Raw genomic sequence first — 12,516 nt, forward strand, 5'->3', positions numbered from 1 at the left:
CGTCTGAAAATTCATTATATTAATACACAAAAGCCATGAATATCTTGTAAATTATATCCTTATAAACGGTGAGTAGTGACGTCATTTCTGTCACATGACTCGCTGAAACTTGTGTAATATAATAAAGTACCCCCAGTTGCAAAATATGAGAATATCCTAAGTTACCTTGGAGTTTCATGATCCGTATAAAAACAGCCTCATGTTTTTATATGGTCATGAAACGCCTCAGTAACTTATAATATCCTTATAAATTAATATATATATATATATATAAAACAATCATAATAAACCGCACTACACAGGTCTTTAACGATGCAAAAAGTGAAAACGTTTATATGAATAAACTTTTTCACTTTTTGCATCGTTAAAGACCTGTGTAGTGCGGTTTATTATGATTGTTTTATATGTTATAGACTTTAACCAGCACCCAGGCAGTTGTTACTTTTGAATGTGTGCTCCAGCACAGGACTCATTATATATATATATATTTACTATATAAAGTATGTATGTCTGTGAAGGTTCTCATTCATCCAAGTCATGGGATATCTATAGCAAGAAGTCAAATCAACTGGACTGGCTGTATTTATTTCTTCTTCCTTGAAGACATTTCAATAGACATCCGACTGGCTCTCAATTCAGAATCATACCATGCTTCCCTTTATAAATTGACTTATTTTCTGTGCACTTTTATTAACATCTGGAAAGTTTTCAGTTACTTAAAATGTGGTTTTCATAAAGTGGCATATTTTAAAACTGCTGCAGTGTTGTATACAGTACCTAAAACTTTTTTGCACAAAGTATGACCTTCAGGTTCCCTATAACCAAACGATGATCCAAATGTCCTGACACGTGTTCAGGAGTCCGAGGCAAAGCTTCTCACACAAGGTGAATGCTCCCTTTTACACAAGAGTTTATAGAAAACCCCCAACACAAAGTGCTGAGTGCACTAATGTGTGCAAACTTTTGTCATGAACAAAAACCCAACTGGGCAATTTACTTTGTACCAGGCCTTGCAACTCAAAGAAGTTGAATTTGTCTTTCTGACTGTGTATTCAAAAGATATTTGCTGGGTAACAATACCCGTGTTTATCCAGCAATATTGTAAAACAGAGACATTGTACTTTGGACAATAGCTCTCCTAAAATATGCTGCTTTTACTTGATTCAAATCCAAGATGAAATTCATGTATAAAAGCAGATTTATATTTTGTAATTACAAAGCAAGTTGTATGAAAACCCCTATGCTACAAAGACTAACTGAAAGTTGCTTATCCTGTGCATCCCACAGCTTATTTACTGTATTGTCCTTATAGGGTGAAATAAAAGTCTCTGCGGCGTGCATACATAATTCCAAATGGGACTATATTCCTAGACTTTTATTGTACAGATTTTATGTATGCTACTTCGCCAAAATGTTAATACATATGTTACATCAGTGGCACTTCTCATGCTGTCCTGAAATTAGATTTCAATGAACAAATAGACTACAATCCTTGGGGAAGACCTAAATTTCCTTTTTTCAGGAAGTGGGTCAAAATGGTTATCATCCTTTGACTATTTTGTGTTCAATTTCAGCAGTTTATTAAGAAACTAAGCATCATGCAGGATAGGTTCTTTATATTCTATTATCGTTTACTGTGCTAAATTTGTTATAGAAACAGCACAAAGCAATGTTTTCAAATGTTTTTATTGATATGTGCAAGCACATCATAGCAAAAAAACAAAACAAAAATAAAAGAAGACATTTCTGAACATAAAAACTAGCTCCACAAGGAACCCAACTAATACTAGACATCAATCAGGGCTAGGAATTTTGGTAGGTCGTTAGGAGGCATGCTGAGCAGTGGAGAAGCACAGTTTTAGAGTGTATGGGTAAGGACCATCTGCAAGAAAAAAAAAAAAGATTAGACAAGGTTTTTTTTTTTTTTTTTAACCAACATATGATTTGATATGTTTCTTAAAAAATGAAGGTCTCAAGCTTTCTAACAATAGAAGAGAGCTATTTTTTATTCCTCCACTTTAGAAATCTAAGACAGTTCTGGCACTACTGGATGAGGTTGTGTAGAAGGTAGCACATGCCTAAAACCTTTACATAAGGTGCTTTAGCAAGCTGAACTATGAATTATAATATCAACAACTTTTAACACGTAAAATACACAGTAAGTATTAAAAGCCTATGAACCAAAACTAGCCATATGCTGGTAGAGCTCCTAGATTACTCAACATCAAACACCGATAAGGCTACATGGAAAGTCAAACTGCTCAGCTCTTGCCTCATTTAAGACATAAGGGCCTTTGCAGACCAGAACTGCAGAACACTACCACAGCTTCACAGATAGAACATGCAGTTTAAGTAAATCTCAAAACAAAATAAGCAAGCCTTTCGAGCCTACTTTTGTGGATTAGAAATCAAATCAATCTATGCAAGGCTTATTATAAATTAGAACATTTGATTGGTTTCTCAAGCACCAATGTACTTTGAATAGCTATAGTTACATTAGAATGATGAAACAGCACAATTTTCTCCAACAAGAAAGGGCGGTTATTGCCGATCACTTGTGTATGTGTGTGTGGCTTGATGACGTTTAGCATGTTGTGCTCTACTCACTTGGATTTTTCATCTGGTAATGATTCATGAAGCCAAGAGTCTCCAGTGCTTCACTCTTAGAATCCCACTCCAGAAGTCCAGAAGAGCTTCTCTCACCTGCAAGAAAAAAAAAATAATTTTAGCGCAAATCTAAGGCTAGTTCAAACTGTGGGTGTGACGACCAGCTATGGTATAAATAGCCATTTAAATGCAGCCTATGTCATGGCATATTGTATATGTCATATTCAGAGTGACTGTATTCACGGTCCTAGATATTCTTGGAACTATGGCTAATTAACATGTAAAATACCCATCTGTCCTAGATTAGATGAAGTGATTAGTGTACCATCTCGTTACAAACCTGGTGAAAGAAGCTTACTATAAGGGGCAGATTTATTATGGTTCGAATAGTAAATTAGAATTTTCAATTTTGTTTCTTTGAGTCAACTCACAAATTAAAATTTAAAAACACCAATTCTAATGTAAATTTGAATGTGAGATTTATCACGCCTTGACCATGGGAACAGAAAATCACAGAAAATCGCGTTTCATTCAAATTCAATTAGATTAGTTTTGGGTCAGTAACATTCGTTCAAATTTTAGACTTAAGTTTTTTCTTAAACAAGATAACATTTGAGTACATTCGAATTTAGAGTAAAAAAAAAAATTGACCTTTGATAAATCTTCCCCTAAGTGTTGCAGTCTATGGATATTTAATTTCAATGAACAGCACAAGGAATGTTTATAAAAAAAAATAAACAAAAACTTACTTTTTCCAGAGAAAATTTTGATTGAGGCTGGCTTCTTAACACCCAGTTCATCACACATCTAGAGAAAAAGGACATAGTTAAGAAAATCTAAACAGATCTCTTTCCAGAACACGTATTTCACTAAAATCTTACATCAGTAACAATTTGACATCCCACAAGCACTTTATTTTTGTATATTTTGCGCCTTTTTGTTTTGTATATGTATGGTACTAGCACAAAACACAAAATGTCAAGGTGCTTAACCTTTTGTTAGCAGTAACTTGTACTCTCTCTTTACCAAGCCCCATAAATCTATATTGGCGTTAATAGAGCAAATGAATCATACCCCAGATCACAAGCATTCCAGATATGCAAACACTATTTATCAAGTCTAGCATCATTTAAAGGAAATGTGGAGAGAGCCAAGTTGTGGGCAGTTAAATTATTTTACTTTTCTTACGGAAATGTAACAAGTCCCTAGCTAATAAGACTAGTGAATACTGCTAGCTAGCTGTGAGTCTTTGATTCAAATGTTGCTCACCTCAATAAAGTTATCCTCTGTCACATCAGGGGGGGCATTGAAGAAGTGAAGCACACTGCTGGGCTGTTGGATTCTGTTCTTTGCAGCCTGCTCTGCGGATGTAAATCTGTTGTTACGGGACCCACTGAAGACTTTAAAACTGCAGGAACCATCTTCCAAGCCATAGGACTGTCCAGGCACAATAGACTGTTGCTTTGAAACACTGAGAAAGGAAAACATGGATAAACGCTGAAAAGGGACATGCACTAAATACATTTACTTATGGCAAAAGGATCTAAATTTACACTCACCAAACACTTAGTTTTTGACCAAACATAAAATTGTTGTTTAGGTGTGTAACGGCACGGTCAACAGCATATCCATCAGCCATCTCCACCATAGCCGCTCCAGGTTTACTCTTCATGAATTTAACCTGGAATAGTATTAGGCCATAACAATGAAGTACAGATTCACTGATTTGTTTATCTAAAGGCGGGTTTAAAATCAGTTTATGTCTCACCTTTTCCAAATTACCATACAGGCAGAAGATATTAAAGACTCGATCACAGTTCAACTTTGAGGGGTCTAAACCATATACCATCAGTACTGGACTGTCGGCATGTGGGGCATATTCTGGTGGTGGAGGTGGAGGATGCCCATATTGTGGAGCATAACGGGATGGGCCCCTCCGAGGAGCACCAACAGGAGGGGGGCCCATTCTACGACTTTCATAGTGTGGGGGCGGGGGGCCATATGCCTCCTCATGGTAGTGCCCATGATAACCTGCATGAGGACCTCCTGCAAAAAAGATTTTTAAATTAAGTGTGGCTGTATACTTCCACCTCAGCTCCAAATAAGAAAATATCAACCTACTGAAGTGTTTTTATACAGGTCATGGAACTCCGAGGTAACTTCGAATATCCTCATATTTTGCAACTGGGGGAACTTTATTTATTATAATACACACGTTCCAATGAGTCATGTGACAGAAATGACATCAGAACTGTAAAAATTCTATACAACCAAAGTCCCAAAAAAAGTAAAGTGATACTGACACAAACTACTCTTCAAAATTTTAATGTATACTAAATCTTTTATACACATCTTTTCAAGGACACGGCTGCTTTTGTAAGTAATTACTTGAAGTTCCTGAACCGGACTATCCCTTCTCAGCCTGTCAGTTTCTAATGGACTGCTGCTGCACAAATATGGCAGCCGACTCATAAAGGAACATAAGGGAGGGGAAATATCGCAGCCCACTCATAAAGGAACATAAGGGAGGGGATCAGATAGATAATGTAAAAATTAAAAATCATGATATATAGAGAGGAGAAAAAAAAAAAAAAAGTTTTTCTGGTGTTTCTCAAAAGAGGACTGTTCAATTAAATTGCTTTTGATCTTCAGCATGCAGATCAGATTCAAAATCAAACAGTTATGTCCCATATGGCCACCTTCAAGTTACGGATTGGTTTATGGACCGGTAACCTGAGCTGCAATGCAGGAAGTAGGTTCTGGACATTATGTTAGATATCTGGTCATCCCAGCCTTTATAGATTACATTTTGGGCTAACTATTGAAAACATTTTTTTTTTTTTTATAGTTTGCATGACATTCATTTACCCAGTTTTTATTATTACACTAGACAATTCATTTAAATTCAGTAGATTGCTGCTACTACCATATAACACTTCAGTTATAATAATTCCCATCAGTTCATATCCCGAAGACTGCTACAATACAAGCATCCTGCTTCCTTGGGCAAGATTGAAAAGCTAATGTCGAGGACTGCAATATCTTTCTTACCGTACTCCGCAGGATGGTCTCCCAACAGTGGTGGGTTCCTCTGCCTCTTGTTTGGGTTACCCGCAGCATCACCTATAAAGTTATAAAATAATCAAATAAAGACCCCCCCAGAACAAGTCTAGGAAATAAGTATCCCTTTTAAACCAAAGAGGACTCCCACTTTAATTTTAGAAATTGGGGCAGGTAGTACTTCCACAGACTAAATGGGGATTGTATACTGACTTATAGTATAGAACAAATAAAAGTAAATCTCAGATTCAAGCTCATTAAGCTCCCCCGAAGCAAACTTTGATCTTGCAGTTTGGAAGGTTGCAATCAATTTAAGTTAGGAAAAAACCTTGACAGATTTAACAGCTCCCAAGAAAGAAAGTCAACTACTACCCTTAACAGCAAAAGCAGACAACTTTAAGCCATTTACCAAGACAAAGCATTAATACGGAAATTTGGGTTACAGAATAATTGGTCACAAATATTGAGAAAAATTTACTTACTGACGCCGTCCCACTGTGATAACAACATATCTGTTATTTTCTTACCATTGGATACCTCATGTGTGCGTAAGCAGAGCTCTGAAAGGTGCCGCCCCGCCATACACACGCAGCGACCCTGCATCACATGGTTGTAGTCATGAGTGACACGGAAGGGCAAAAACAACAACAAATGGCATTCTTAAAAAAGGCTCACGTATTGCTAACGTGTCTTTCCGTGTTCTGTGTACTCCATGTGAATGTTTCGCGCTTGTAGTGTGCCTCCTGTCAGATGCTGCTAGCTGGTGTCTGCCCCACGCACACTGAAGGGAGGGGGGGGACAATGTGGCACATCCTGAGTCTTGAAAGGGGAGTGAGATATGTTCAGCTCTTCTTGAGGATGGTGAGGAAAGATTGTTTGTTGTGGGGGGGTTTGGAGACTTTCATGGTGTTTATGATGTAGCATGTTCGGCCCAGTCTCTGCCTGCCATAGCATGAGCCACTTCTGTGCCTGTTACATTACTGTGTTCCTATGGCATGTAGCGCTCAGATTCTGTGACATGGATGAGCTCCCTTTTCTGTAACATGTTTGCTGTAAATGCTGAGGGCAGTCTCTGTACTTGTAACATGCCTGCTGTGGCGTGTTTGGAACGATCTTTGTACTTGTAACATGACTGCAGTAGCGTGTTGGAGCCCCCGTTTCAGCAAGTTTCTTGGTCATCGTGTGGTGTTCTCCATGTATGACCATTGAAGATGGTCTGGTATTTCTGCGATGAGTGTTCTTCGTGGGCAAAAGGAACTAATGATGTCTCACTACACTGTGTGTTACTAAAGCAATGTGCAGACAAGGGCCTGTCAGTTCTGGACCCCAGGAGGGAGCAGGGAAGTGTCCCTTAATTGGGAAGCCCATGAAAACCAGACCGCCACCTCTGGGGTCAGTTTGAGAAACCACCTTCATTCTCAGGCAGCACTGAGCCAGCCCCTGCACATAGAAACTAATATGTACCTTGGAAAAGAAATGTGTTAGGACTGTCATGTAATGCCATCACTTGTTTGGGGGCAGGCAGAAGATATTTTGAGCATCTGCAAAATTTGGTGAAAACCAGTCGTTTCAAAAACTGACCAAACCTTAAAATGCTTAAGTAGTTCAAGAACCATGCGCAGCATGCTTCATGTATAGACCAAGAAAGTTCCAAAATAATTCGGTATAAGAATTTAATACAGCAAAATTTTCAAACAGAGTTTTAAGCCAAAACAATGGCTATTTGTTGAACATATAAACGTGACTAGCAAACAAGCAGATGGCATTACAGAGTGTGAAGTGACACTTGTGCATTTTAGCAGACTAACTGACAGGGAATGTATGTAGAGTAAAAGTACAGAACCAAGTGAATTACCTTGTCCACTCAAGCCAGGATTTGTGTAATCCCATGTGTCCTGGTCATTTTTGAAGACATTCAGTCGAGAAGGCTGAGAAGATAAAATAGTAGTGAGACAGGTGGCTTTGCTTTTGCCTCTACATTCCATAAAAGCTCCAGTTTAAAAGCCACTTACCTTGGCATATTCAATCTTTAGTGTACAACATCCAGAGTAAATGTCAGCCCCATTGAGAGAAGCCTTGGCACGCTGAGCACTTTGCACAGAGTCAAATGTTAGACAAGTTAAGGAAACATACCAACCTATGCACAACTTTAAAGGCACCTAAAGAGACAGCTAACCCAGTAACACATATCCATACTACTATTTTAAAGGGGGGGGTGACAAATCACTAGAGTTGAGGGTGGTAGGCATATTAAAACATTAAACAGAAAGCATAATGTGGAAGTGCATAACTGGCATTAGTAAAAAGGATATTCCACCATGGCCTGGACTCCATTCTTTCTGAAAATAACAATCCTCTCGACAGGTCCACAAGGATTACAGATGGTATACAGCACATCCTGCAAAGCAAATTTGAAAGTTAACTGACCGAACAAAAATGCTGTAGAAAAACATGCGCAAAAAAAAAAAAAAAAAAAAGCTCACCGTAGTTATGGAATAGATTGGATTCAGAATAGTTAAGAGCAAAACATTATTAACCCCCCGGGAATCATCGGCTGTATCTGTGGGACGGGAGATCTTTTGGCTAGTTGAATAGTTTACAAACGCTGGATGCCCTGCAACATAGATTTGGTTGTCTGCTGCATAGTTCACAGCGTTGCATGCACCATTAATATCCTCAAATTCAACAAGAGCCTGTCTCTTCTTAGGCATTACCACGACATAACTGAAAATACAATAAAGCCAGATTTAACATTTCACAAAACAGCTTATTTGAATATAGTAACAGCCAGCTCTGATATTACAACAGACATAAGGAGATTGCAATTACAGAACAGCATTAAAAAATTGGCATGCTGCTGCATATAAATATAACTATACCTGATTGCTCCAAATTCCTGCAAAGCTTCTGCAAGATCTGTCTCCACAACCCCGTCAATAAGCCCCCTCACATGGACCACCGGAGAGGCCGCGGTCTTGTGAGGGTCATCGTATCCTTCCTGGAAAAAAATATAACGCCAGGAGAGTATTAGTGGGGTGCAGTGAAAACTTGAGACCAAATTTAAAAGCGTTGTTCACCTTCCAACGCTTTTTTCAGTTCAGTTTTCAGATTGTTTGCCAGAAATAGTTTCAGTTACTTTCTAGTTGCGACATTTTTTTAATATTAAAGTTTAATGTTTAATTTTTCAACTTCTTGTGTCTTTCTAAAATAGGGGGGTTTGCTGAAACTTCTCAATTGTTACATTTAGTTGATACATTTCTTATCTTTGGCCCTGGGTTTCATTAAAGGTTTTAACTGATAAATAGTTGCCAATACTCCACAGATGCTGCTGAGATATGTATACACTAATGTAGCAAACTGTAATGGTTCAGAATCTGCACTTGGATTACTGTGCAGCCAAACTGAAAAACCAAAGAAGAGGAATATTAAACTTTGTATTTCAATTCTGGAAAAACAGTAAAAAAAAAGATGGAAAGTAATTGAAAAAGTATGAAGAATCAGAAAACAACTGAACTGAAAGTATTTGGAAGGTGAACAACACCTTTAAGGCTGAAAAATAAAGCAAAATGTTTATTGGATATATGGATGACAATTTAATGATCTTGGACAGGGAAAATAAGCACTCTTTATTGAGGAAAGCCATTGGTTATCATTGGTGCAGTCATTCTGTATATCATCATCATCAGGATCACATCTCATTAAAGACAAAAGAATACATAGAAGAAAAAAAAAAAAAAAAGAATTCTTAAACAATATTTTTACATTGTTTACCTTGAGCCCCCATATATTGATGGTCTGTGTGCTGCCTCAGAGATTGCCTAACCAGAAATAATGCAGCTCTAACAGTTAAGACGTGTGGAAGACAAAATTTTGTCTGTTAACTGGCTCATGTGACCTAACATGTATGGTTTGTTTGTGTGCACAGTGAATTGTACAATCCCGGGGGGTTGCCCTTAGATCTTAAAATTACAATTTCTATATAGGCCCACACTACTAAAAAAAAGTATATTATGAAGATGGTTTATTTACATGAAGCAGGGTTGTACATGTGAGCAGTTTTATGCAATACAGTATATTTTTTATAAAGACCTACATTGTTCAGGGGTATAGTTTTCCTTTTGTCAACATTACTTCAATTGTTTGTGCTGGACATAAAACTATTGGTAAAGAATTAGATACAGTTATGGTTTGTTTTAAGTCTTGTTGGTTAAACGAAATGACCATTCCACTGGGATTCCCTCTATAAACAAACCCATTCCTATAACTCATCCACCATCCTTCTTTCTTCTCCCAAGTGCTCCCTCAGCAGACTTGGGCCTGCATAGCACAGTCAAAGATTTTACATGTCTCTGGTATAGTGGTGCTGTTGTACAGATTGACTGAATTCAATGGGGGGTGCTTAATATATTTAGGGGAGCTAGCACAGGGCCAGATTTAGTCGCCTGGTGACTAATCGCCTCTTCTGGGGGCGACCTGAACTGCCTTCCGTCTGCTGTAATGAGAAAACGCCAGCTCAATGCACTCACAGTGCTTCGATTTCTGAAGTTGCCTCACGAGGAAACTTGGTTCGACTTTGGAAATTGAAGCGCCGCAAGTACATTGGCGCTGGCGTTTTCTCATTGAAGCAGACGGAAGCAGTTCGGGGATTAGTGGCCCCAAAGAAGAGGCGATTAGTCGCCGGGCGATTAAACCTCCCCGAATCTCCAGGTGTGCCCTTACCCTTAAGGCTACAAAATAAAAGAACAGATGCTGCAGTGCATGTGTGAATTGGCCTAAATCAGCCAGTCACACAATTCATTTGCATCTGAATGAAGACAATGCTGACTAGAACTGCAGCGGGACTGGGAGTGTGGGGGTAACATCCCAAAATAAGCACTTCCTAGCTCAGGGAAAAGAGATGGGGCAGCAGCTCCGATACCTTCGAATACTAATAAGGAGGGGTATATAGAGCAATGCTCGCAAACAGCCATAACCTTATTGTGAGTAAATATGGCCAGAGAAAGCCTCGGACTGGCACGGGGTGCGGGAGGAACAATGAATTAACCCTGTCTAGACAGTGTCGCCTCTAAATCCAGCGGCAAAAGTGCTACTACACGCCCAGGCCAATCCTTAGGGCGCTACCTAGCTGCACATATTTCATTCGCTTAGGCCTCTTCTGGGCAGCACTGATCAACTGGCAACAATCACCCCCAAACCCTGGTCGGCTCCGCAACTTTGTCGGCGCTTTGCAACCGCGCATCCCTGAACCTCTATGGCCGGAGGAGACTCATTCCCGTGGAATCTCCAAATCCGACTTCACTCATCTCAGCCATTGTCAAGTAATGTGTATAACAAAGACACGAGCTACAAGATCCCACCGAACAAGCCACACATCGCCGCCCAGTGACTATTAGCGTCGGTGAGCTTGGCCGAGTAACAAGGGAAGATCCCCAGGCTAAACAGATGTGGAATGGTAGCGCATTGATCTCTACACACACAATAACAGAAGCCTTTGTATTTGAGCACATCACTGCCTTCAATATAGGAACTCTCACCGCTGTAGCCGCCACGTTGTCCTCAACTCCGTCAGTCTTCTGTCTCTTCGGGGCCCGGCCACCTTCGTTCCCGTAATAATTTGGCCTTCCTCCTATGGCCGCAGCTGCCGCCATCTTCAGAGATCCACCGGGACTGAATTCACTGTAACATGGCGCCGGGGCTAAACCAATAGAGACCCGCCCACTTACAATCTCCCTATAGGCCAGCATGAATGCCACTCTCAGTTTTCCTACGTTCATTCGCTTCCCAAAACGCCATTTTAGAGTTTCGGAAGTTCATTGGTCAGGGATGAGAAATCTCTTTATTATTCACAAATGTAGGCTTGCCCTGCTGTAGCTACGTCTCCATGTTATGTTACCCATTGATGTGGGCACGCCGAGATTTGTAGCCTGGTGTTTGATATGAACAAGTTAGTTCGCCTCCATCTTATGTGGAGAATGTAATGGCGCCTGGTCGTTCCAAAGTGTACAGAGAATTACAGTGAAATATACCGTGATTATAAAGGGGTTGTTCACCTTTAAATCAACTTTTAGTATGAGGTAGAGATATTCAGGGACAATTTGCAATTGGTTTTCATTTTTGAGCATTAACAATAAGGGGCAGATTTATCAAAGGTCTAGTTGACTTTTCCATTGGGAAAAAAAAATCGAATTTCAATGCTATTTTTTGCATACTTCGACTAGGGAATAGTCCAAATTTGATTTGAATTTGAAAAAAATGTGAATATTGAAATTTATCATGTACTTTCTCTTTAAAAATTCGACTTTGATCATTCACCATCTAAAACCTGCCAAATTGCTGTTTTAGCCGATGGGGGACCTCCTAGAACCTATTTGGAGTCAATTGGTGGACTTTGAAAAATCAATGGGTTTTTTTAGAATCAAATTCAATCAAATGCAATAATTCGTATGATTCAAATTCGAGCACAAAAAAATTCAACTAAATTTTGGTTGGTCTTTTTGAATTCGAATTTCGAAGTTTTTTGTTTTTGTTTCGTTTGCGATCAATGCTAGGTAAGTCTGGTCTAGGGGTAGGCAGAAGAGGTAGCTGCTCAGTGCCCCCCCAATCGTTGCACCCTAGGCACCTGCCTCTTCTGCCTACCCCTAGTTCCGGCCCTGCAAGCCAGGCCTGTAAAGTACTGGCCAGGTGGTAACCCTACACATATTTTACACCATTTTTTCAAGTCCCCTTAAAAATGTAAAATTGGGTTCTGCTAGCTATTAATAAAGCCATGGTGGTTTACAGCTGAAGCAGTGTAGTAACCAGGGCTGCTGCACCAATGAGGTGCCACAGGGGGTTAAGAAGAATCCACAC

At 39.4% G+C, this 12,516-nt stretch overlaps 1 protein-coding gene across 2 annotated transcripts; it reads right to left on the reverse strand.

The window, feature by feature from the left end:
- Positions 1–1,670: 1,670 nt before the first annotated feature.
- On the reverse strand, positions 1,671–11,359 carry hnrnpl.L (heterogeneous nuclear ribonucleoprotein L L homeolog). Of its 2 annotated transcripts, none has more exons than XM_018230296.2 (13): positions 11,202–11,359; positions 8,547–8,665; positions 8,151–8,391; positions 7,980–8,065; positions 7,680–7,776; positions 7,523–7,595; positions 5,659–5,730; positions 4,376–4,653; positions 4,167–4,288; positions 3,877–4,078; positions 3,357–3,414; positions 2,608–2,703; positions 1,671–1,882 (listed from the first exon to the last, which is right to left on the reverse strand). In XM_018230296.2, exons 1-13 carry the CDS (start codon positions 11,313–11,315, stop codon positions 1,824–1,826), a joined length of 1,617 nt encoding a protein of 538 aa, XP_018085785.1. In that variant the 5' UTR covers positions 11,316–11,359; the 3' UTR covers positions 1,671–1,823. The 2 variants fall into 2 exon arrangements, 1 of the variants encoding a protein (XP_018085785.1); XR_005963406.1 differs by having other exon boundaries at positions 1,816–2,508; positions 2,542–2,703.
- Positions 11,360–12,516: the final 1,157 nt, after the last annotated feature.

This window comes from Xenopus laevis, chromosome 8L, assembly GCF_017654675.1.
Source record: "Xenopus laevis strain J_2021 chromosome 8L, Xenopus_laevis_v10.1, whole genome shotgun sequence".
NCBI lineage: Eukaryota > Metazoa > Chordata > Amphibia > Anura > Pipidae > Xenopus > Xenopus laevis.

Excerpts from the sequence above, each read along its gene's own strand:
- hnrnpl.L (XM_018230296.2), bottom strand. The coding sequence starts at position 11,315 with ATGGCGGCAGCTGCGGCCATAGGAGGAAGGCCAAATTATTACGGGAAC. Across the intron at positions 7,777-7,979 it reads GGAGTCCAGGCCATGGTGGA|ATTTGACTCTGTGCAAAGTG; the intron begins ATATCCTTTTTA and ends AACTTGTCTAAC. Across the intron at positions 5,731-7,522 it reads TCCTGGCTTGAGTGGACAAG|GTGATGCTGCGGGTAACCCA; the intron begins GTAATTCACTTG and ends ATAACTTTATAG.